At 36.4% G+C, this 27,816-nt stretch overlaps 1 protein-coding gene across 1 annotated transcript in view; it reads right to left on the bottom strand.

Moving 5' to 3' along the window:
* LOC143030059 (uncharacterized) overlaps positions 1-27,816 on the bottom strand; it is a 782,825-nt gene that overhangs the window by 69,984 nt on the left and 685,025 nt on the right. The window contains exons 15-18 of the mRNA XM_076193263.1: positions 19,570-19,614; positions 16,590-17,856; positions 10,838-11,008; positions 7,103-7,255 (exon numbers count right to left, since the gene is read on the bottom strand). Coding sequence (XP_076049378.1) covers positions 7,103-7,255; positions 10,838-11,008; positions 16,590-17,856; positions 19,570-19,614 — 1,636 coding nt within the window. The remainder of the gene's footprint in view (positions 1-7,102; positions 7,256-10,837; positions 11,009-16,589; positions 17,857-19,569; positions 19,615-27,816) is intronic.

Genomic DNA, 27,816 nt, shown 5'->3' with positions numbered 1-27,816 from the left:
ATACAATGGATAGCAATCGAAATGGTGCAAAGTAATATCAAGAAACTTACGACGGAATGCTAGAGGGACGTTACGGTTTTTCAAAGAAATTAATTAATTCATGAAAAGGTGAAAAGGAGCGGTCTAGGCAGATAACATAAATGAATTCAAAGCAAAATTTAATATATGGGGACAGGAAGCTGCATATTACAAATAGGTAAACACAGTGGGTAGCGACGGTAGCGTTATCACGGTTGTATTGAACGTTTTCTTTGTCTTATGTATCTACCTTCGAGAAGGTGTGAGAATGATAAAAGTTCAAAACATATCTCGAAGAATTTTAATCTTTAAAACGTATTTGAATCAGACAAGATATCAAAGTTGAACAAAAATAGGAATACATAAATATACAGCATGTGCATCACGAGGTGACTAGTCTTTTGCTCCAATAGCGTGAACGTCTGTCTTGAAACCTGAACCTAGATTGAACTTCTACTTCTGGTAAATGTTGTTGCAGGAATAAGTTGCACTTTTTTGAGAAAGAGAGAGAGAGAGAGAGAAATAGTGACTGGGTCATTCTGAGGTGAGGGATATGGTCTCTGAAAAATAATCTTTTGATAACAAGATAATTTTTCTGCCATTTTGACGTAAATCCTCCCCAAAATTGCGCCATAAAAACACAATATCACTAATAATTGTGTCCTCAACAACACGTCACTTGACAACCACACTAAAATTAACTTGAAGGCAATAACTTCCATCGCTTGAAGGGAGCCGAGTCGCCAGATCAGTCACCATTTACATGGAGAAACCTACAATCAACTTGTAACTTAAACCTGCAACACCTCCCAGTTAGAAGTTCTAACAATACTATTGACAGTTCATGAGAGATGTCCGCGTCACCGCTACTTTTTGGTACGCATGGCACAAGTCGCTACTTTTTGGTACGCATAGCACAAGTCGCTACTTTTCAGAACTAATATTAAATGTCCTCTCTGAGTGAACTATGTACGTTTGATGTATCTATATTCTTAAGGTTAATTCCCTTAGGATAACTTTATTTAAAAATTGTCCGGGGTATTAAAAGTTTTATATACTATAATACACATTCACACTGTCCCAAAAAAAGTGTCATAGTAAACAAAGAAAATGTTCACTGCTAGCTTTACAACGCCACAGTCGCTATATTTTTATAAAATTGTTTCTTTCCAATATATATATATATATATATATACATATATATACATATATATATACATATATATATAAATATATATACATATATATAAATATATATATATATATATATATATATATATATATATATGAGTTTGTGTGTATTTACCTTGTTGTATTTTACGGGAAGGGGAGCTATGCTCGTGGGATCCCGTCTTCATATCTCATTTTATCTAAACTATTTTTAAATTCATGTATTGTTTTTGCACACACCACTTTCTCATCTAACTTGTTCCAACTGTCTATTACTCTGTGAGGAAAGCTGTTCTTTTTCAAATCTCTTCTATAGCTGTCTTTTTTTATTTTTCCGTGTCCTCTTGTATTTCTGCCATCCCATTTTATCAGATTCTCTCTATCAGTAATTTCTATGCCTTTCATGATTCTGTAAATAGCTATCAAATCTCCTCTCTCTCTTCTTTGCTCTAGTGTCTGTAGTTCAAGTTTTTCTAGTCTCTCTTCATATGATAGTTTTGAGAGTGTTGGTGCCAATTTTGTAATTGCTCTTTGTATTCTTTCAATTTTTTTTATACATTTTTTTGTACTTGGTGACCATATCGTTGCTGCATATTCCAATCTTGGTCTTATCAGGGTGATTAGGATTTTCTTCACCATTTCTTCATCCAGGTATGTAAATGCAACTTTGATTGTTCTTATCAAATTATAAGTTTCTCCAAAAATCTTATTTATATGTTTCTCAGGTGACATATTATTCATAACAATGACTCCCAGGTCCTTCTCATTTTCTACTTTTTTTATTCCTTCTTCTCCCAATTTATATGCTCCTGTTATTCTGTTTTTGCTTTTTCCAAATTCCATTATACTACACTTTTTTGTATTGAACTCCATCTCCCACTTCCTACTCCATTCCTGTACTTTATTTAGATCTCTCTGTAGTGATTCACAATCTTATTCAGTTTTCACTCTTTTCAGTAGTTTTGCATCATCTGCAAAGAAGCTCATATAGCTTTCAATTCCTTCATCCATATTATTAATATATATAGCAAACATTATTGGGGCCAGAACTGTTCCCTGCGGAACACCGCTTATTACTTCATCCCATTTTGAGTGTTGGTTTCTTATCACTACTCTCATTTTTCTTTCTTGCAAAAAGTCTTCCATCCAATTTAGTAGTTTGCCCTGTATTCCTCCTTCAGTTTCTAATTTCTTAAGCAACTTCTTATGTGGTACTTTGTCAAAAGCTTTCTTTAGGTCTAAAAATGCACAGTCCGCCCATCCATCTCTTTCTTGTATTATATCTATTAGCCTTGAATAGAAACATATTAAATTGGTGACGCATGATCGTCCTTGTCTGAATCCAAATTGCCTTGGATTTAACACTTTGTTTTTTTTTCTAAATATTTTACCCATCTACTTTTGATAATTCTTTCACAAATTTTTGCTATTGTACTTGTTAGAGAGACTGGTCTATAGTTGGTAGGTTCTTCTTTATTTCCTCCTTTATATATAGGTACTATATTTGCTTTTTTCCAATCTTCTGGAACTTTTCCTTCTTTCAAGGAACTATTTAGTATGCTATGTATTTTGTCTGCCAGTTCATTCCTGCATTCTTTCAGTATCCAGTTTGCTATTTCATCTGGTCCATGCGATTTTCTGACATCAAGATTACTCAAGTGTGTTAATATTTCATTCTTTGTTACTTCTATTTCTTCCATAGGGGGGACTTTCTCTTTCCATTCGTTCTCTTCAGGTTGTATGTTCTCCCTTGTAAACACTGATTTAAAATGTTTGTTCATAATTTCCGCCATTTCCATTTCCTCAGTGTATTCAACTCCCTCTTGTCTTAATTTCTCCAAGTCTTGTTTGTTTTTCAGTTTATTGTTTACAAATCTGTAGAATAGTTTTGGTTGATCTTTACACTTTTCTTTGATATCTTTTTCATATTTTCTCTTTTCCTCTCTGCACGTTTGTACATATTCATTTCTATAACAGGTATATATTTTCCATTTTTCAGGTCTTCTGTCTTTTTTCCATCTGGTCCAGGCTTTGTCTCTTTTGTCTTTTAACTCCCTACAACTTTTGTTGTACCAGCATTTTACATATTCTTTTTCTTGTTTTTGTCTTGGGACATACTTTTCCACTCCTTTTTTGTAAAATCTTGTCAAAATATTCTATTTCTCTTCTACTGTTGTTTCTTCTTTGTATATTTCTTCCCAGTTTTCCTTTTAAAAGAATTCTCTTATTTTATCAAAGTTTGTTTTTTCATACATCATTCTTCCTTTTCTATATTGTTCATTTCTTTTCATATATTTTTCTTCATTAAGTTCCAGTTCAATCAATATGTGGTCACTTTTACTTATTGGTGTTTTATATTCAATTTTGTCCACTATTCTAGGTTCAGATGTAATTATTAGGTCTAGTCTCGATGGCTCTTCTTCATTTCTATACCTAGTGTTCTCCTGTATCCATTGTGTCATTGTATGGTCAGTAACCATCTCAAGTAGAGCGTTTCCCCATGAGCCGTCTCCACCCTTTACTGTCATTTCTTCCCAGCAGATTTCTTTGCAATTAAAGTCGCCCATCATAACTATTTTTCCTCCCTCTTCCATTATCTTGTTTTGTTATCTTTGTGTCCTCTAACATACTTTTATGTTCACTCTCTTCCCATGAGGCTGTTTTCGGGGGCACATAATTTATCACAAACTTTCTGCTCTTCTTATCTCTGTCTTCTACTTCCATCATTATCATCTCTACTGTATTCTTTCCATATGTGACACACTTCACATTTATATCCTTCTTAGTCAGGAACATAACTCCACCCCCTTCCTTTTTCACTCTGTTTCTAATCCAATAATTATATGCATCATGTCCTACACTGTTGGGTGGTAGTGGACCTTTTAATTTTGTTTCTACAATTCCCATTATGTCTGTTTTGTTTTCTTTCAAATAATCATTCAGCTCATTCAATCCTGTTATTAATCCATCTATATTTGTGTAAGACACTCTTAGTTTTCTGCCACTTCCATTGTGTTCTCTGTTTCCCTTTTGTTTTTCTCTTGTATGTCGACTTTCTTTAGTTTCATATTCACTACTCTCCAATAGAATCTCTCTTTTTCTGACTCCGTTCTTATCTCGTTTTTTTTCCTTAGCTTCAAGTCTTTTCTGTTTTTCTTCCTCTCTTTCCTCTTTATTCATTTCCCTTTTTATCCATACCTTTTTATATTGTTCACTTGTTGCTAGTTTCCCTGTTTTGGATAAGATATTCTCAGCCGTAGTTTGTGACCTGAATTTAATCTTAATTGGTCTGGTCTTGTCTGTACTATATTTCCCGAGCCTGAATTTCTCTTCGATTTGTTTCATTATTTCTGGTTCATCTTCCTGAACTAATTCTAGTAAATTTCTTACTTTTTCATTTTCCTCTTTGATTCTTGTGGTTCTATCTGGGTTATGTTTCTCTTCCATTCCTAATATAATTATACATTTCTTTCTGTCTGCTAAGTCTCTTACTATATTCTCCTTCTGTCTCATCACTTTAATAACTGAGTTTTCAGTTTGTTCATTCATTTGCTGTCTATGTCAGTGAATGCAACTTTGCTATTTCCTTGGATTTTTTTCCAACCCTCCTTGTTCTCCTTATTATTTTCCTTTAAGAATTTATTCTCTTCTTTTACTTCTTTTAACTGTTTTTTTAATTCTTCAATTTCCTTAGTTAAGTTTTTGTTCGCCTTCTCTAGTTCTTCCAATTTTTCAACCCTCTGTACAATGTTGTTAACATGACCGAACCTAAGCTCCAAGTCCTCGTTCATCTTATCGACCTTCTCTTCTAGTCTTGTCAGTCGGGGGGGGGGGTTTGTGTCCCCCCCACCCTCTTTAAATCACTGGAAAATATTCTCATCACTTTCTACTGTATTGCTCTTATCTATACTTCTAATCTTTACATTTTTATTAGACATTTCATCGTCGCTCAGCTGGTCGGGGGGCCGTTTGTTTACCTTTCGCCTGTCTGCCTGGGCCAAGTCCTCTCCTTCCTCATTTCCTTCCATTTCCCTCAGCAATCCCTCCCCTTCTCCTCTTTCCCTACTTTCCCACTACCCCACGAGCAATTTCCCCCACCCTGTAAATACAATAGGCACTTCTCTTTGCGTTGGTATCCACGAAACCTCAATTTTCTTCAGAACGTCTTCTAAGCCGTCCGTTCGTTGAAGTGTGTGTGTGTGTGTGTGTGTGTGCATTGAAATTAAAACACAAGTATACATATTTTTTCGGGAAACAAACCCAGAGTATTACAAGTGTCAGTTTTTGGAAAACATGTACTAGATTCTTGTTCGCTAAAATGCCTTACGAAATAAACATCAGATGGATTTGTAACATGACTTTTTTGCACATTAAGTCTCTGCATCAATACAATTAGACTTTGATACAAGTAATCATACAAATTTCTAGAATTTGTGAATGAATCATTTAATATCTCATGAATCTTAATTTATTAACAATTAGGGTCTCATATTTGTTTGTAAAACAATTACACTAATTTTCTTTTAGTGCATGTATTACCTAACCATTTCACAGAGACGTATATCTGAACTCATTCTGGTTTTGCAAGCAATGGCGGCTCGTGACGGGATGAAATTAAGGGACTGAAAACACACACGACACGGTGTCAACACAACATTTGAAGAGAAAATAATTACTGAATATAGTACAACGTTTCACACGGATGAAGTACTTGAATAAAACTCCAACGAACGGAACTTTGTACTATGTGTAATAAAGGCTTGGTTCTCGAATGGTGTTTATTTCGCCCAGACTATCGGCGGTTGTCATAAAAAATGCACTACATTCTCAACGGTTGCAGTTCCCCGGAACGGTGTTTGTGTTGACACTGTTGCATATGTAGACTCCCCCCTCTTCCCACCGTCATTTCATATCACGAACCACCACTGACTGTATCATTATCAAGAGTTTGAAAGCCATTGCTAGCAAAATTGCAGGATTGTAATTAAAATCAATTGATTACTAACTAGTGCTGCTTCATCACCATAACTAAGGTGTTTTATGTAGCTAATAAATTAAGTTTGTGGCTTCTGTGAAGCAAGTGTCAGCAAAATATATTTTCTGAAATGATTCGCAAGCAGCCGTAAGTTGTAAGCATCATGCTTGTCTAACGAGTTCCGATATATGCACAAAACAATCTAAAGTGAACAGCACCATCACATTTAGAGAACTACGATACAATATTATGGAATTATAAACATGACTTACCACACCAATTAAGTCTACTATACATACTATGCTTATTCACATAAGCCTTTCTAATGCAAAGGTCTAACCACATACATTTTATTTACACAGTTTAGTTCCAAGAAATCGTGATTTATACCTGTTAAAATGTCTGTTGTCTTTTAAATAATGAGAGGTACTGTTAGCCTTGTAACGGGTAGCAGTGTTGCAGTTATGCATTGTATAATTGGTTTTTAACTCCTTCGGCTCAATGTGGCCCTTAAATTGTTTTGTTTTCACGCTAGGCGATTCGATTCAATTAAAGACAGGGGTGGGGTGGGGGGGGGGTGAGCGTACTCTGAACAAACAAGACTCGATTGATCGAAATCCACTCACCCTACCCCCAAATCTGGCCCGTCAACTGAGTCTCATTGTCTAACGTTAACCAAAACAAAAATCGTAAACAGTCATCGTGCCGAAGGATACGAAAGCGAAATTTGCTGTCCTCCCCAAAACGTCAAGGAAATCCTTCTCATACTCCAGAGTAGGTAAGGTGCCAAGTGATGAACACAGTCACAGAACAAGAAAAAAAGGGTATGTAAAGGTATACGAAGCAAATAACTACAATGCCATTGTCTGAGCTACTACGCCAGAGAACCGTGAGCCTTACTTACCGCTGCCACAATTCACCTGCCCAAACTCTCCTTACCTGTGACGCAAGTCTGGAGTGATCACGATCAGTCTCAACTATGCTTGACCCTTCATCTTGATCGAAGGAATCTTGGTAGTAGTTGTCATCATCATCGTAGTACTCTACTATCATCCTCTCATCATCGTAGTAATCATCATCGTAGTATGGATCCTTTGGGGGAGGTGGGGGGGTAATCTACGCTTAGCATCCTACAACTACTTTCTACTATATCCTTAGTATTTCCACTCTTTTCTGCGGCCCCTAACAATATCACCAATCCACCATGTTTTATGGGTTGGCAAGAATAATACCCAAACTACTGGCAGGCAGAAAACCCAAATTTAGCTAAGCAATTCATAATTAAACTATTCTACATTTTTCTGCACCATTAATCTCAGCATGATGACTCAAAGGGTTGTGGTGCTTTGGAAAGAGTAATCGGTGCTATCCATGATGCCTGGGAGGAAATAAATAAAATCTTCCAGGAAGATTCTTCCCTGTCCAAAAGCTAAGACAGTGGAACAAAATACTTGTACAAAAGACTTACTGGAAAGTGCATTGTTGTGCCTCTACGGTCATGGCCATGATGCTTTAGCCCTGCGCAATCCCTAACGGTCACAGCGAATACAATCACTGGCTCTGATCTTTGCTATTGTTCAAATCTAATCTATCTTCCTCTTGAAATAATAAATATTACTTTTCATTGTAGACTCTTTATAATGTATAAAAATATGTGATTTGTACAAATTAGTACCGCATACTGTAGCCATGTGTTGTACAAATGCTGTGACCGCCAGTGCAGAGTATATCCTGGAATTTAAACTATGCAGTGCTTACCTTCAAAACAAAGAAGTGCATAACAACTGCTATTTAGTAGTAAATGACTTCTCTTAAGATATTTACAAGATGAATATGATGGAAATGACATGAAGAATGAATATGGTAGCCTTTACTAAAGTCGGACAAAAAATTCAGAAAGCGAAGAAGTTTATTTTACATCGTTTCGGTATAACAAAATGGGCTACACGTGTCATGTAGCGGGAATAGAATTAGCGCAAGGCTAGCTAGCTCTTTAAAGGTGCTTTGATTAATAGATAGTGAATGTAGGGGGCGTTCATTTCTCTTAAAATATAATACAAATAAAGATGTAGCCCAAAGACCTTCGGGAGAAGAAACAGTATAGGTTTGTATGGATAAGAGACGGAGATTAAACGTTTACGACAAAAGTTGTGGTGATGGGTGGACAATATAGAAAACAGGAAGAAATGTACAAGTTAATAACATAAGATATCACACATCCAAGACTCATGATTATTGTAGCGTTAACATAAAGTATATAGTTGTAGCTCTGAGTGAAAAAACAACTCAAGGTCAACATAGAACGTAAAATTTAAACAGTGATAAGTTTGACTGGATCCCCTCGTTTCTTGTGTCAAGAAATAAGAAGCATAGAAGTGAGCAGAACGAAACATATTATGGCGAAAAGTTTAAAACGGAATTATTACAAATAAGAAAATATCGACTTACATCACAGAAAACATAATACACAACCGGAACGGTTAGCCATGAAATTCCCTCAACAACCTGCTAGCAGCCAATTCCACACACCAAAAGAAATGGGCAGGAAACATCGCTGGTACTGGTTGCTACGGCACCTCGCCGGTACTAGGAGAGGGACACGAAACACAATCACACAACGGATGGACAAAATTTAACCACATCTTGTACTACATAAAAACCATGCTGACATTACGACGATGACTGAAAATTGCAACACCTGGCAGTATCATGGAATACCCTTAAGTCTTTCTCAGAATACCCACTGACCGAATGTGCATAAAACACAGACTCGCAGACTTAGACGTGTTGTCATGTTCCAATAGGTGGACCATGTGGAGATACGAGTTGGTCATCATTCAAAGAATCACAGACAGCACGACGAAGTTGAGGCAAAATAGTCGCGAGCAAACTCATGTCATCAGCAAAACAAAACACACCGTTCTCATTATTATGGAACAGGTCGCTGGTATAGTTGTTAAAAAAACAATAGACCAAGACCACTACGCTGAGGAACGCCAGAGTGAATGTTGCGCCAATCACAGTACCTGCCATTCACATAAGTGCAGAATTCAGTCAAAATAGAATACTGCCGCCTACTCCAATTCACCGAACTTTCTACAGTGGACCATTGTGGTTGATATGATCAGAAGCGGCAGACAGGTCGATTAGGATGATTTTCGCCTCATCAGTGCGATCGAATGTTGTGTGGATCATGTGAGAAATATTAGAAGAGCGTCAGTTGTACCCAATTTTTTCCGGCAAGCAAACTGGTTGAAAGAATCCTAATAAGGAGACTCAAGAAACCAACATACATATGTACATATACATACTTATAAATACATGTACATATATATATATATGTATAGACACATTTATATATACATATATATAAATATATATATGTGTGTGTGTGTGTGTGTGTGTGTGTGTATGTGTATGTGTGTTTTGCATTGATTCTTGGTAAGTTTTATTGCATGTCCAAATATAAGATGGTAAACACATTTCAGCAGTATGTCTAACATTCATATAGGTTTGCACACTGGTAAAGCTCATAAAAGCCCAGTGTGATAACCCCTTTACAGACTGAGTGTTGGCAATCACTTCGATGTCCAGCGTGCACACAGCGCGGACACACGCATATGGAGCGAGAAATACTCCAACGTCTCCAAACCAACTCTCCAGGAACCAACTATTGTTTTCTCCGGATCTCAAGCAAGGGACATTCTATTGTTCCTAGTGACCCGAGAACCAAGCTTCCAGGCTACACCTGCTCGGACAATGGAAGCCGCCAGCATTTCGGGGAAAACGCCCTGACGCCTCTTGTCGGACAAAAGAGACCGCGCTCCTCGACTACAAAGGGAAACGACATCTGTGATTGTCGCTCAACCGACAGAAAAAAAAATGTACCTGATCAGTATATGGCACCACTGTATGTATGTAAAATCTGGCAACCCCCTGAGGCTACTTCGGAGGTTGCATTGTATGTATAACCCAGAGAGAATCCTGGAATATTAAAGAAAAGAGACCGCTTGGACCTTGTCTCTCCAAAACACCTGTAGCTTAAATGTAGATAGAACTACACATCATGAGTCGGCTGCAATAGATTTTGTCCGTTGCTTCCGATATTCGTTGAATGGAGGTCCGTTAAAACAAGGAATGAGTATATATATATATATATATATATATATATATATATATATATATATATATATATATGTATATACATATATATACACATATATATATGCATATATATATATATATATAAATACATATAAATATATATATATACATATATATATATTATTATATATATACATGTATATATATATATATATATATATATATAAACATATATATATATATATATATATATATATATATATATATTATATATATACACACACACACATAAAGTATACAAACAACGTAGATCTAAATGAGAACATGAAATGAACCATGGGAGATGCAACTGCCTGAAGTTTATTAAGTTACTATACACACGTACCTTTGCAGTTAGTGCTGCAAGAGGAACTGCAAAATAAGAACTACCTTTTCTTACCTCCGTAACATATTTGGTACATCACTGCAATTGCTGTACCTCTTACCCATGCTGCTTAGTCTGTATGCGTACAACTTTTGCGCCTTGGTCAAGTCAAAGCAGTAAACAAGAATTGTAATCGGGCTACTTACATTAGGGTCGTAGTCTCGTTTGTCGTAGTAGTCTTCAGGGTAATATTCATCACCACTGTTGTTGTAGAAATCCTCATAGAGAGAATCTTCCCTGGCAGTTTCGAAACTGTCTTGCCTTTGCTCTTGCGTTTCGGCAGTCTCATAACTGTCCTGGTGTAGGGAAGGATCCAGCTGCAAAAATGCGAGTAGGCACAACATCAGTTTAGGACAGACACTTGCAGCTACTATTATGAACCCTTGAAGATAGTTAAAATATTCCTTGTTTCATTTTCCAACATAATTCTTTTGCTTGTATGGTAGTCACTACGTATCTTTTATTCGTTAATTCTTATGTATGCCAAGTCAGTGATATCCTTCGATCAAAGAGAAAGATGATTACACACACCATCTCCGTTTTCAGATTGTGTTTCGGAGAAGAGGTAAGGGTGCATAATATCTACATACTTTCCGAATTCATTTATACCCATAGCTTTCAGAGGTTTACTCCTATCAAAGAGATAAAGTAATTCTACACACCATCCCGGAGCGTGTGATAACCATATTCCACTTTCAGGGTTGTGCTCCAAAGGAGATAAAAAGCGATATCACAACTACACGGTTAGCAAGCCCCTGGCCCAGAAATTCATTATTCCTAAGAGAGATTCACATTTCCATTGCTCAGCCTGAGCAAAGCAACAGCACACGGACATTCGCGGCTATGCTGTCGTTCCTGGGATTGCCCATTTTGTTTTTAGTCTTAATCAGCAGCTAATACCTACTATCCCATCTGTCTATATACCGAAATGTAATTTTCCCTTTATTAGGGAGACAGCCAGCCAAGGCATGCATCAACCCCACCCATTCATCAACCTTTTGTTTCCCTTTTATTTTAGCTCCTCATAGATGAATTGTCATCCATGTTTCACTCCCACTGTCCGGGTCATAATCAATGTAGCAAAACACAGTATATCTACAACGGGAACCCATCACTTCATTTACATAGCGACCCTCATGCAAAAATAGAGAAGACAAAGAGATTCCTTCGGGTCACGTCAATTGACAGTCCATTCACAACCACCCTTATACCTATCTCTTGTCTTCTCCTTTCCCTGGTCAGTGGACATTCCCCTTTTACTCAAGGCTTCTTTTCCCACATAAATCCATTTCATCCTGGGTCTTCCCCTCAGGTTCACTCCATCCACCTACTCCTTCCAAACTCTTTGCTAGTCTTTCCCCACTAATTCTTTCTATCTGTTCAAACCATCCCAGTATTCATTCATCAACCCTGTCAATTTCTTTTCCATCACCACTTTCCTTTTAGCCTCATTTTTCACTCCATCCATATACTTAAGAAAAAAAAAAAAAAAGTAAAATATCAAAATATCACGATAGGATGTAATGATAATGGCGGAGAAAATATCACGATAGGATATAATGTCAGTAAAGGACAAAATATAATTTTAGGAAGGGATACCGGAGAGAATGTCCATGAAGGCCAAAATATCATGATAGGATGTAATGACAGTGGATATAATGTCGCTAGAGGACGAAATGTCACATTAGGATGTAATGTCATAGGACAAAATGTCACAATGGGATGTAATGACAGTGGAGGACAAAAGATCACGATGAGAAGTAATGATAGTGGAGAACTAAATATCACGATAGGATGTAATGATAATGGAGGAGAAAATATCACGGTAGGATATAATGTCAGTGAAGGACAAAATATAATTTTAGGAAGGGATACCGGACAGAATGTCAATGAAGGCCAAAATATCATGATAGGATGTAATGACAGTGGAAGACAAAAGATCACGATGGGATGTAATTATAATGGAGGGAAAAATATCACGGTAGGATATAATGTCACTGGAGGACAAAATATAATTTTAGAAAGGGATGCCGGACATAATGTCACTGAACGACGGGAGGCCGGCGTGAATCACGGTGACGTAGGGGGACAAAATGTACAAAAGAGATCGGACGACCGTGATCGACCAGATGTCCGTGATGGGGGAAATGTTAATTTTGATAGGAGAAATGTTAATGAGGCATTGAACGTCAATGAAGGACCAAATAATAATATAGAGCAAGGTATAAATGAAAAACAAAATGGTAATGTAAGATATGATATTGAAATTCAAAATGTGTCAAAAAGAAATAATCACGAGTTTCTTAAAACCATGTACTTTAATGCTCGTAGTATTAGAAACAAATTTCAAGAAATACAGGCGTATGTCAAAAGCGAAAATCTCGATATGATAGGAATAACTGAGACATGGTTAAACGGTACAGAGTTCGAAGCTGAATTTAATATTGCGGGATTTAAACACTTTCATCAGGATAGAAACCACAAGAAAGGTGGGGGTGTTCTATTGTACGTTAAAAACAATGTTCATGCTTGTGTTTTAGAGAAAGTGAAACAGGATGCATATGATAGTTTGTGGGTTGAGTTAACCCAAACAAACGGACAAAAAATGAATATAGGTGTAATATATAGGCCAAAGACATTATCATTAGCAGACGACAAACTGTTATTTCAAGAACTGTCTAGTTTCTGCAACCGGGATTTATTGATAATGGGTGATTTCAATTTTACTGACATTGATTGGATGACCCTTGAACATGGCCATATAGGTAGTCGCTTGTTTGATTTTCTTGGTGACAATTACTTAATTCAGCATGTAAAAGAGCCCACAAGATATGGAAACTTACTCGATCTTTTGATCACTAGCCGCGAAAGCATGGTAACTGATGTAGAAGTCGGTGAATCTGTTGCAAATAGCGATCACAACCTAGTTAGATTCAAACTCCTAAACAATTTTAGAATAGATACTTGTGTTTCTAAAATACCCGATTTCAGTAAAGCTCAGTTCATAGAACTACGGCAGGAGCTTCAGCTTACAGATTGGGAGGCAAAATTATACGAAAGACCTGTAGATCAGATGTGGGAAATATTTCAAAATACGCTCACTAAGATGATTCAAACTTACATTCCTTTTAAGGACAGACGTCCCCCAAATCAGGCTCGCCCAAAGTGGCTCGACAAAGAAACTGAAAAAAGTATTGCTAAAAAGAGACAGGCTTATAAGAAATATAAGTGCTCGGGTGCATCTAATGACTATGAAAGTTATGTATCAATACAGAGAAATTTAAAAAAGACAATAAGAAAAAGAAAACGATAATACGAAATAAACATCGCTGAGAAATCCAAAGAGAATCCCAAAGAATTCTATAGTTACATTAGAGATAAAAAGGTTGTTAGGAATCACATTGGTCCACTACTATCTGCTGACGGTCAACTTGAATATTCAAATGAAGGAATGTGTAATATCTTAAACAATTATTTTAGCTCGGTATTCGTAAACGAAACACCTCAAGGTGAATTCCAAACTCAAACCTGTGAAAAGTCTAGGGTAAACTTACTCGGTACGGTAAATATAACAAAAGAAAAAATTAAAAGGTGTATAGACAAACTCAAAGTTAATAAAACACCAGGGCCTGACGGTGGCATCCAAGAATCTTATAGGAAATGAAAAATGATATTGTTGTTCCATTAGAAATTATTTTCAAGAAATCCATCATATCCGGAGATGTCCCAAGAGAATGGAAGCTAGCTAACGTTACTCCCATATTCAAAAAAGGTGACAAAAAGAAACCAAATAACTATAGGCCTATAAGTTTGACTTCAATCGTAGGAAAAATAATGGAAACTATCATCAGAGATGCTATCGAACATCATTTAGAAAGTAACCGTTTGATAAATGATAGCCAGCATGGTTTCAGACGGAAACGTTCTTGCGTGACTTACTCGAATTCTACAACACAGTTATCTCGAATTATGACAAAAGAAACAATATAGATTTAGTATATCTAGACTTTGCAAAAGCTTTTGATACCGTCCCACACGAAAGACTACTTACTAAATTAGCTTTGCATGGAATAAGTGGTAGCCTATTAGGTTGGACTAGTAATTGGTTGAATGATTGAAAACAGAGAGTTGTTTTAAATGGAAAAACTTCTGGATGGAAAAGTGTTGCAAGTGGAGTTCCTCAGGGTTCCGTTCTTGGGCCACTTCTATTCATAGTATATATAAATGATATAGACCATGGACTAAAATCTACTGTTTCCAAATTTGCTGATGATACAAAACTGTGCGGAGTGGCAAATGATCACTCAAACCAATTAGATATTCAAGAAGATTTAGATCAATTACAGCAATGGTCTGAAAAGTGGCTAATGAAATTTAACACAAGTAAATGCAAGGTAATGCACATAGGTAAAAATAACAGTAAGTACGATTACAAGTTATTTGGAAATTCGTTAACAAAATCATCCAAGCAGTGTATTTCAGCCTCTGAGAAAGCAAATAAGATTCTAGGACTGATTGCGCGATCTTTTGATTTCAAAAGTCCATCACTCATTAACAAGCTATATAAATCGTTAGTTCGTCCACATTTGGAATATGCTGTTTCCGTATGGTCACCGAATCTCATTAAAGACATTGACAGATTGGAAAGAGTACAACGGCGAGCCACAAAACTGATTCCAAATATCAAAAATAAATCATACAAAAATCGACTAAAACATATGAATCTGTTTTCCCTAAAAAAGCGTAGACTCAGAGGTGACTTGATACAGGTCTTTAAAATTCTAAAGGGAATTGACAACATCAAAAGTGACCAAATTTTTACATTGAATGAGAATCAGACAAGAAACAATGGTCTTAAACTCTCCGGAAATAGATTCAATTTGGAAGTAGGTAGAAACAACTTTGCCAACTGTGTAGTTAATGAATGGAATAAACTTCCTGCACAGGTAGTGCAATGTAGTTCAGTTCGAAGCTTTAAGAATCATTTAGATAAATACCTAAGTAAGATGCTGTAATGATTATAATTTATCTTATATTATTTGTTTTTGTTTTGTTATCATTTGTCTGTCTGATTTTTATTTATTATTAGTTATATGTCAATTTATTATTATTTACTATTTACCTGTTTGTTTATTATTTAACTATACCTATGCATTTATTTGTGTATTTTATTTGTTATTTACATTATCATAGTTTTTATTTATTATTTTATTATTAATATGATTTTTTTTTCGCATCCGACCTAGATATGGATCAAAAGGTCTCCTGTCGGCATGCTCCGCCTTTGTAATCCTTTGTAAACTCATTAGACTGATCTTTAGATACGAGTTTACATTGGGTCACTTGTGTCCTGGTTATAATTTGTTTGTACACATGCATCAGGATCCTGGCCACACAGTTGAACTGGTTCTAAACGGGTAATAATAATAGTCATAGCCTTCCCTTTAACGTGATGCTGTTCTCTACTGATTTTTTTTTGGCAATTTTACTGACCGAAGAGGCAGACAGACTGAGCCAAATGGGGTCCTGATCACTGAGAGCTCATTTTTTCCTGACTGTTCTCAGATCAATACAATAGTTTGGTGTAAAAAAAAAAAAAAAAAAAAAAAAAAAAAAAAAAAAAAAAAAAAAAAAAAAAAAAATTATAGTAAGTGTCATTGGGTTGAAGGGCTCATTCACCATACTCGATTCTACACATATCATTATTTCTATGTGCATGTTTATTACAATAAATAAGTAGATAAGAATTTATAAAATTATTTAGTTACTCAATGACCATTAATCATATAGTTAAGTATTCAATTGGGAAAAGGAAAAAAGAGAGCAATTTTAAAAACATATATAATGTAAAAACTGACCCCATCATTATGCAATGGCAACATCTCAGAGACTTCTTACCTGTTCTGTACTCTCTTGAAGATCAGTAGTACCATGTCTTCCAATAGTCTCTTGCCGTCCAAGCTTTTCTCTTGGCCCCACGGTCTCACTCGAGAAGGTGTCCTGTCCTACAATTTGCTGCAGGCGACGATCCACCTCATCAATTGGCATCTTATCACTGCGAACACTCTCTTGCTTCGTTAAGCCTACTCGAGTCGGTGTCGCATTAGGTTGCTGGACTCCTGCTTGAGACTGCTGCTGAGACAAAATACCCGAAGGAATTGGTTTTCCCGCTGCCTTGGCTGCGGCTGTGGCACTTGCGGTGGCGGCTTTGTTGGCCTGTGAGGCCGCAGCATTTGCTTGAGCTGCGGCAGCAGACCCAAGGGCAGAGGCCTCTTTGACGGCAGTGTTGAGGGTGTCGCTTACTTTGGACGTGAGCCCCGACATGGCGTTCAGTAACCCGCTGCCTTTCGACTTGTTCATGCCGAAGAGTCCAAAGCTGCCTGCGGCCTTCCCTTGCTGTTGCTGCGGCTTTTGCGCGAAGGGCGAAGGTATGGAGGGTAGCGATGTGAACCCCTGCTTTGTCTGCTGCTGCTGGAGGGGTCGTGTGGACTGAGTGGTGGTGATGGTTGTGGTGGAGGGAGTTGCGGTGGCTGGGGTGGACAGAGTGGGAAGCAGTTTGTTGAGGAAACCATCAACTTTGGGAACCTCCTTCTTGGCCTCTGACAGCTTGGCAGCCACATGGTTGCCCAAAGCCGAGGTGGTCTTAACACCCAGGGTGGAAGAGGTAGACGTGGTGGTGACAGTCGTCGTGGTAGTGGTGGAAGTGGCAGTGATGACTGAACTTGTGGTAACTTTGATGGCACTGATTTGGTCCTTTCCTGACACCTCGGTCGGAAACTCTCCCGTGGTTTCCAGATTTTCGTTACTTCGGTAAGCACAGTTATAATATTCATTGTAGTAATAAAACTTTCCGTCCTCGTCATAGTAACCATAGTAACCATCATAGTTATTGTAATAATTGTTCCACTCTTCATAATTGTACTCACCATATTGACTATAGTCACTATAATACTCAGAATTTTTGTCATATTCATAATGTCCATAAGAATCACCATAGGTATCAGGGTACTCGCCGTATCCTTGGTCGGCATCGTTTTGGTATCCTTCGTCTTTGGTCCAGTAGCCTTCACCCGTTTTGTCCCAGGTGCCCCCCTCCCCCCCATACCCCCCATCACCCTCCTGAGTCGCCTTGCCATCGTAGCCAAACACTTCCGTCTTGGCGTCGCTGGGGAATGGGAGAAAGGAAACATTTAGAAGGATATAACACAAAATGGCATACGTCTAAGTTGCAAACAGTGTGTTAGTGGTCGTGTGGCATAGGAGAAAATATAAAGGAAATACAAAAGTATAACTGCTGGAAATGTTATAACAAAATGTGAATGCAAATGAGAACTGCAAACAGAATCCAAAATTACAATTAACAGGATAGGAGGAAATAGGATTATATTGCTGTAAGATATGAAAGACATTAGGAACTGTAAACTTAACACTTGCATGTACTCCCAGAATAGCAAATGCAGTCAGTTAATAATGTCAAAGCCACCTGTGCTCAAAAACCAATCTCTGCATGTGCCTCTTTATATCAATACATTGTATTTTCTTCTAACATCATGACACATAGCCAATGATGCTAAAGTAAAAGTCAACACAAGAGCACCTACTCATATGCGTATGTGAACTCATTACGACTTGTCTGTTTAACACAACAGCACTAAGAAGATTGCAACAGCTACATTATCAGTAATTCTAACTCCCATATGCACTGGTAACATACCTGATACCTGCTTCATCCAAATTTTATCTGGTTTCAGGCAAAACCAGGGGAGATGGTGGAAAATATTTATTTGATTTAGCTTTATGTTCCATACTGCCCTTATCTACTATGTTTACCATGAAAGAAAAAACCAATGTATGTTTTCTGGTTTTCTCAAATATAATGTTAAAACCACTCTAATTGTAGACAACCAGATTTCTAAATTCCAGCATCATATGAACTTTCTTAATGACCTGACCTGACCTGTCCATCTTGATTATTTTGCTTAACAGCAGTGACGATACGAGTCAGTTGCAACTAGCCCAGTGATGTGGATATAAAGGGCTTGAATATGCCTGGTATGCCTTTAACACGCATTACTGGTAACACCAGAGCTCTTAAAAATCAACTAAGAAAGAGTATGAATGGTATGATATTTCACTTGCACACCAGGATGTACAAAAAGTACTCCAGTACCTAAGTGGAATGTATAGAAACTTCCCTGTAGTAACACTGAACCTGTTGAACGATGACAGTACAACACAAACAACACTACAACACAGATGGAACAAAATAGTGAAATAGCAATTTAATGTACAGTGACTGCAATAAAGCAGTAGAACTACAACACCAGAACAGCATTACTATGACATCAACAGAACATTAAAGCTACAATGCCAACATAACATCATTACTAAAACATCAATAAAACATATAATTCAAACATTAAAAACAAAAACAAAATACTACAGCTACAGCAAAATACAGCTACAGAATTAATCCAGCAACATCAAGAAAACAAGAAAACAATATAGCAACTCTGAATTAGTTTAACATAAAACCATCAACGTAAACATAAGATATTACAACATAAGCAAATAGCACTAAAGCACCAGAAGAACCAACCCAGAGAGATACCAAAGAAAAACAGTGGAAGATCTGTGCTTCAGCCCGAAGTGAACCACTTGTGGATTATGGTCAAATTATATAAATGATTCATAGTTAAATGCAGAAGTGCAAATAATGTGCTTAAACATCATATCTCCAGATAGCATGAGAAAAGTACCCCTATCAAGTAAGAACCAAATATAACATCACTATAGCCGTACAACACGGATATGTGACCTCTACTACTATGCACCACGGAGACAACACCAGCATCACAGCACAACACCTAATACTCACTAGTAAGCGTCGCCATACATCGCATACTCGTCGAGCGGAAAGTCCCTGCAAGCGTGGCGACCTCATCAGTGGTAGTTCACCAAAAATAGGCTTTGGGGGTCTTACTCAAAAAATGAAGTGGTGGAATTGTGGGTTTTTGAACAATGGGAATAATACTTAACAGATTGTAGGGCTTACAATAAAACAATTCAGTTTGTTGAACTACATTGAAGTTTGATATACAGCCCTCAGAAGAAATGCAACACTTTAAGTCCAGGGAACTTCACAATAGCCAAGATGCCAAGGTTTCCTGAACACCTGTATCACATTTCATTTAAAGTTTTGAAATCTACTTTGTCTCACCACTCTAGTGGTGATTTCTCATTAAGAAAAAGCTAGGCTTGTTCAAAAGCGGGGTGGGGGGGGCTAACATTATAATACAGAACCAAAAAAAAGGAAATAAAAAAATTATGAAAATAGATAAGATCAGGTGAAGATAAGAAAGAAGTAGAGTATATACCTCTTTAGAAAGGAGTTGGACTTTCTGTCAATATGTTCCTAAACTCTAGTAAGCAAAATAAAGAATCACTAAAAACTTGCTAGAGTGAATTTGCTCAAATGGATTATTTTTTCACAAGGAATGAATCAACTATGAAATGAGGAGCAAAGTGAAACTGGCTGAATCACAGAAAATCTTGTTACGTGAGACCAAGTTTGTTCAGATGGGAAGAAAAGCACATAATGGAAAAGTATTACCTAATGACAGCAACCTTTATATGTATTTTTGACGCCCTCTTTTCATGTCATGGGAGTGCCAAAATAATTGAGATAAAAAAATCTGCGAATTGGAATCCAGTCAGCTTGTGAGAACTTGGCACTAGATAAAAAAAATTATGGAATCACTTGCTGAAGTACTATGGTTGTTAAAACACCATTATGTGATAACCACAAACTAACGTGAGTTATAAATTCTGCAGTCACATCAACAGATCTGGCAACTTTTACAGAATTAAGCACCCAAGAGAAAAAACAGTCATGGGTGATGAAAAAAGAGATGAATGGGGAAACTGATTACCATTTCGGTACTAATTATTCATTAATAGTTTAGTTCAAGAGGATCTCTTTTTTATGTATAGAGACTAATGGATCAACCACTAATTTCAATGGTAAATATTACAGCTATCCATATGTAGAAAGGAATATTTAAGGAGACTCATGAGGGTGAAGATTATCAGAAGTAAAAGTACACCATTTCAGTATCATGAGGTCAGACCATTTTGTAATGAAGTTCAAAACATTGAGTGTGCAGAACCTTAATCATAGTAACCTGTCAACAACTTTCAAAGGTGGGCAGAACTCGAACAAAGACCCCTGGATAAATCATCACTGAGCACTCAATGGCGTCAATGAAATAAAAGTAATGAATGCAATATGTGTTTGTTATTCATCCTCTATTCTTTGAAAAGTAAGCCTATACCCCATTATTCTCTTATGGGAAAGTAAAAAATTTAAACAGAGCTAGTTATGTTTAACTAACTGTAATATTAAGACAACAGAGGGTACCAAAATTATGGACACGGAGACCTAACTTTTGAAAAGAGAGATTAGGTACAAGGTGACAGTTTGGGAAGAGGGGAAGCAAAGAAGCAGAAACTGAATAAAATAGAATGTGACATTTTATTTCACATAAAATAATTTGATGTCATGGGGCTTCTTTTTTAAGGATGGTATGTTGATAGTACTGGCCTTATTAAAATTTGTGATCATTATTTATATTTTGAGGTAGATATACCAAAAGAGTTCTTGAGTAAAACTGTATATATGTTAAGAAAAATATGACAAAGATTAATATAATGAGTATCTCTTGTTTTTGCTTAGTGGAACTTATGAAACAGGCATAAGGATCAATTGGTATTTGATGAATAATAAGGCTAAAAGATATGTAAGATCATGTATATACATAAGTTCATACATCATTATGCTATGTATGTATATGTATGAATGTGTGTTGGCATTTTATGTATGTGAATATTTACTTCTGTAGACATGTATATATCTGTGATCTATTAGTTTTCCTATCTCTTTTCACCAAGAAGAGGTTACAATTTACTCTATAATCATTCATGCATCCTGCCTTGCCAAAGTTGATATAAAAATGTTTTGATTTATAAACACATACCAAGGGCTTTTTCCCCCTTGGAAGGGAGGTAGCCAAAGTCAAAAGGCATAATTCCACTCCTACCCATTTCATCCCCATCAACTCCATTCCCATTCACCACCCCTACCCCCCCTCTTTTCTTGGCTCTGGATAATGGGTCATTCCTACATCTTGCCCACTGCCCTGGGTCAGAATAATTTTTTCAAAAGCTCCCAGATTTGGGTCGTGACATAAATCACAAAAATATATACATACACACACACATTCACGCTCCAATTTCCTGGGTGTGTGTGTGTTCTTATGTAGAGCTTTAAGCTTTAATGAATGCCCATGAGTTACTGGTATTGTATTGTGGCTCTCATCCCAGAACAGATCCTACTGCCTGTAAATTCTGGCATTCAAGTCTCTGCATCATGTGTTTGTAATTAACCTAGTTATATTATACGGGAAGGGAGCTATGTTTGTAGTGACCCATCTTTGAATCTCTCAGCATCTAGTTTGTTCTTAAATTCTTGTATAATTTTTGCATATACTATTTTGTATTTACCTAGTTGTATTTACCTAGTTGTATTTTACGGGAAGGGGAGCTATGCTCGTGGGGTCCCGTCTTCATATCTCATTTTATCTAAACTATTTTTAAATTCATGTATTGTTTTTGCACACACCACTTTCTCATCTAACTTGTTCCAACTGTCTATTGCTCTGTGAGGAAAGCTGTTCTTTTTAAAATCTCTTCTATATCTGTCTTTTTTTATTTTCTTTCCGTGTCCTCTTGTATTTCTGTCATCCCATTTTATCAGATTCTCTCTATCAGTAATTTCTATGCCTTTCATGATTCTGTAAATAGCTATCAAATCTCCTCTCTCTCTTCTTTGCTCTAGTGTCTGTAGTTTAAGTTTTTGTAGTCTCTCTTCATATGATAGTTTTGAGAGTGTTGGTGCCAGTTTTGTAATTGCTCTTTGTATTCTTTCAAGTTTTTTTATACATTTTTTTGTACTTGGTGACCATATCGTTGCTGCATATTCCAATCTTGGTCTTATCAGGGTGATTAGGATTTTCCTCACCATTTCTTCATCCAGGTATGTAAATGCCACTTTGATTGTTCTTATTAAATTATAAGTTTCTCCAAAAATCTTATTTATATGTTTCTCAGGTGACATATTATTCATAACAATGACTCCCAGGTCCTTCTCATTTTCTACTTTTTTTATTCCTTCTTTTCCCAAATTATATGATCCTGTTATTCTGTTTTTGCTTTTTCCAAATTCCATTATACTACACTTTTTTGTATTGAACTCCATCTCCCACTTCCTACTCCATTCTTGTACTTTATTTAGATCTCTCTGTAGTGATTCACAATCTTCTTCAGTTTTCACTCTTTTCAGTAATTTTGCATCATCTGCAAAGAAGCTCATATAGCTTTCAATTCCTTCATCCATATCATTAATATATATAGCAAACATTATTGGGGCCAGAACTGTTCCCTGCGGGACACCGCTTATTACTTCATTCCATTTTGAGTGCTGATCTCTTATCACTACTCTCATTTTTCTTTCTTGCAAAAAGTCTTCCATCCAATTTAGCAATTTACCTTGTATTCCTCCTTCATATTCTAATTTCTTAAGCAACTTCTTATGTGGTACTTTGTCAAAAGCTTTTTTTAGGTCTAGAAATGCACAATCAGCCCATCCATCTCTTTCTTGTATTATATCTATTAGCCTTGAATAGAAACATATTAAATTGGTGACGCATGATCGTCCTTGTCTGAATCCAAATTGCCTTGGATTTAGTACGTTGTTTTTTTCCAAGTATTTTACCCATCTACTTTTGATAATTCTTTCACATATTTTTGCTATTGTACTTGTTAGAGAGACTGGTCTATAGTTGGTAGGTTCTTCTTTATTTCCTCCTTTATATATAGGTACTATATTTGCTTTTTTCCAATCTTCTGGAATTTTTCCTTCTTTTAAGGAACTGCTTATTATGCTATGTATTTTGTCTGCCAGTTCATTCCTGCATTCTTTCAGAATCCAGTTTGCTATTTCATCTGGCCCATGCGATTTTCTGACATCAAAATTACCCAAGTGTGTCAATATTTCATTCTTTGTTACTTCTATTTCTTCCATAGGGGGGACTTTTTCCTTCCACTCAATCTCTTCAGGTTGTATATTTTCCCTTGTAAACACTGATTTAAAATGTTTGTTCATAATTTCTGCCATTTCCATTTCCTCAGTGTATTCAACTCCTCCTTGTCTTAATTTCTCTAAGTCTTGTTTGTTTTTCAGTTTATTGTTTACAAATCTGTAGAATAGTTTTGGTTGATCTTTACACTTTTCTATAACATCTTTTTCATATTTTCTTTTTTCCTCTCTGCACTTTTGTACATATTCATTTCTATAACCAGTATATATTTTCCATTTTTCAGGTCTTCTGTCTTTTTTCCATCTGTTCCAGGCTTTGTCTCTTTTGTCCTTTAACTCCCTACAACTTTTGTTGTACCAGCATTTTACATATTCTTTTTCTTGTTTTTGTCTTGGGACATACTTTTCCACTCCTTTTTTGTAAATTTTTGTCAAAATATTCCATTTCTCTTCCACTGTTGTTTCTTCTTTGTATATTTCTTCCCAGTTTTTGTTGGAAGAATTCTCTTATTTCATCAAAGTTTGTTTTTTCATACATCATTCTTCCTTTTCTATATTGTTCATTTCTTTTCATATATTTTTCTTCATTAAGTTCCAGTTCAATCAATATGTGGTCACTTTTACCTATTGGTGTTTTATATTCAATCTTGTCCACTATTCTAGGTTCAGATGTAATTATTAAGTCTAGCCTCGATGGTTCTTCTTCATTTCTATACCTAGTGTTCTCTTGTATCCATTGTGTCATTGAATGGTCAGTAATCATCTCAAGTAGAGCATTTCCCCATGAGTCATCACCACTCTTTACTGTCATTTCTTCCCAGCAGATTTCTTTGCAATTAAAGTCGCCCATCATAACTATTCTTCCTCCGTCTTCCATTATTTTAGTTAATGCTATCTTTGTGTCCTCTAACATACTTTTATGTTCACTCTCCTCCCATGAGGTTGTTTTCGGAGGCACATAATTGATCACAAATTTTCTGCTCTTCTTATCTCGGTCTTCCACTTCTATCATAATCATCTCTACTGTATTCTTTCCATATATGACACCTTTCACGTTTATATCCTTCTTAGTCAGGAACATAACTCCACCCCCTTGTTTTTTCTCTCTGTTTCTAATCCAATAATTGTATGTATCATGTCCTACACTGTTGGGTGGTAGTGGGCCTTTTAATTTTGTTTCTACAATTCCCATTATGTCCGGTTCTTTTTCTTTCAAATAATCATTCAGTTCATTCAATCCTGTTATCAATCCATCTATATTTGTGTAAGACACTCTTAGTTTTCTGCCACTTCCATTGTATTCTCTGTTTCCCTTATGTTTTTCTTTAGTATGTCGAACTGCTTTATTTTCATGTTCACTACTCTCCAATAGAATCTCTCTTTCTCTGACTCCGTTCTTTCCTCGTTTTTTGCCTTAGCTTCAATTCTTTTCTGCTTTTCTGCCTCTCTTTCCTCCTTATTCATTTCTCTTTTTATCCATACCTTTTTATATTGATCATTTGTTGCTAGTTTCCCTGTCTTGGATAGAATTTTCTCTGCTGTTGTTTGTGACCTGAATTTAATCTTAATTGGTCTGGTCTTATCTGTACTATATTTTCCGAGTCTGAATTTTTCCTCAATTTCCTTTATAATTTCTGGTTCATCTTCCTGGACTAATTTTAATAAACTGCTTACTCTTTCATTTTCCTCCTTGATTCTTGCGGTTCTATCTGGGTTATGTTTCTCTTCCATTCCTAATATAATTATACATTTCTTTTTGTCAGCTAATTCTCTTACTATATTCTCCTTCTGTCTCATCACTTTAATAACTGAGTCTTCATTATGTTCTTTCAATTGCTGTTTGACTATGTCAGTGAATGAAACCTTATTCCCTTCTTGAGTTATTCTCCAATTTTTAGCTTCTGTAGCTATTTTCTCACTGTTTTCATTACTATTCTTCTTCAATTTCTCATTCTCCTCCTTTACATTTCCTAACTGTCTTTTTAGGTCCTCTATTTCTTCAGTTAAGTTTCTGTTAGCCTTCTCTAGTTGTTCCAACCTTTCAATTCTTTGGAATATGGAGTCTACGTTACCTAACTTACGCTCCAAGTCCTCGATCACCTTATCAACTCTCTCCTCTAGTCTTATCAGTCGGGGGGGGTTGTGTCCCCCCCACCCTCTTTAAATCCCTGGAACATATTCTCGTCACTTTCTTCTGTATTGCTCCTCTCTATACTTCTAATCTTTACATTTTTATTAGACATTTGTTCCTCGCTAAGTCTTTTGTTTACCTTCCGCTTGTCTGGCTGGGCAAAGTCTACTCCCTCCTCATCTCCTTCCATTTCCCTCAGTAATCCCTCCCCTTTTCCTCTTTCCCTACGTTCCCACTACTCCACGAGCAATTTCCCCCCCACCCTGCAAAAACACTAGGCACTTCTCTTTGCGTTGGGATCCACAGACTTCACTTTTCTTCAGAACGTCTTCTAAGCCGTCCATTCGTTGAAGTGTGTGTGTGCGTGTGTGATTCACCACCATGGTTTTGGATCCCGTGTGTATTTACCTAGTTGTATTTTATGGGAAGGGGAGCTATGCTCGTGGTGTCCCATCTCCATATCTCATTTTATCTAGACTGTTTTTAAATTCGTCTATCATTTTTGCACACACCACATGCTCATCTAACCTGTCCCAAACATCTTTTATCCTGTGGGGAAAGCTGTTCTTTTTCAGAACTCTTCTATAATTATCTTTCTTGATTTTGTTTCCATGTCCTCTTGTATCTCTACTATCTTTTTTCATTAGATCCTATCAATAATTTCAATGCCTTTCATGATTCTATAAATAGTTATAAAGTCTCCTCTCTCTCTTCTTTGCTTTAATGTCTGTAGCTCAAGTTTTGCCAGCCTCTCCCCATATGATAGTTCTGAGAGCATTGGTGCCAATTTCGTAATTGCTCTTTGTATTCTTTCAAGTTTTGTTATACATTTTTTTGTACTTGGTGATCATGTCGTTGCTGCATACTCCAATTTTGGTCTTATCAAAGTGACTAGTATTTTCTTCACCATTTCTTCGTCCAGGTATGTAAATGCCACTTTGATTGATCTTATTAAATTATAAGTTTCTCCAAAAATTTTGTTTAAATCTTTCTCAGGGGACATATTATTCATAATAATGACTCCTAGGGCCTTCTTTTTTTCCACTTTATTAATTTCTTCCACTCCCAATGTATATGATCCCATTATTCTTTTTTGCTTCTTCTAAATTCCATTATACTACACTTCTTACTCTTGAATTCCATCTTCATTCCCATACTTTATTGAGATCACTCTGCAGCGACTCACAATCTTTTTCAGTGTTCACTATTTTCAACATTTTTGCATTGTCTGTGAAGAAGCTCAAATAACTTTCAATTCCTTCATCCATATCATTGATATATATAGCAAACATTATTGGGGCCAGTACTGTTCCTTGTGGAACTCCACTAATCACCTCATCCCAATTGGAATGTTTCTTATGACCACTCTCATTTTCCTTCCATGCAAGAAGTCTTCCATCCACTTAAGTAGTTTGCCCTTTATTCCTCCTGCAGTTTCTGATTTCTTTAGCAATTTCTTTTGTGGCACCTTATCAGAAGTTTTTTTCAGATCTAGAAAGGCACAATCAGCCCATCCATCTCTTTCCTGTATTATATCTATTAGTCTTGAATAGAAACCCATAAATTTTGTGACACATGATCTTGTCTAAATCCAAACTGCTTCGGATTTAGTACATTTTTTTTTCCAAATGCTTTACCCATCTAATTTTGATAAATCACAAATTTTAGCTACCATACTTGTAAGAGAGACAGGTCTATAGTTTGTAGGGTCTTCTTTGTCCCCCCCCCTTATATATTGGTACTATATTTGCTCTTTTCCAATCTTCTTGAACTTTTCCTTCCTTCAATGAACTGCTTATTAGACTATGTATTTTATCTGTTAGTTTGTCCCTGCATTC

Source organism: Oratosquilla oratoria, chromosome 11 (genome assembly GCF_046742065.1).
Source record: "Oratosquilla oratoria isolate Oo_2021 chromosome 11, ASM4674206v1, whole genome shotgun sequence".
Lineage (NCBI taxonomy): Eukaryota > Metazoa > Arthropoda > Malacostraca > Stomatopoda > Squillidae > Oratosquilla > Oratosquilla oratoria.
The sequence above is the reverse complement of the archived record's forward strand: the minus strand, read 5'-3'. Positions and strand labels throughout refer to the sequence as shown.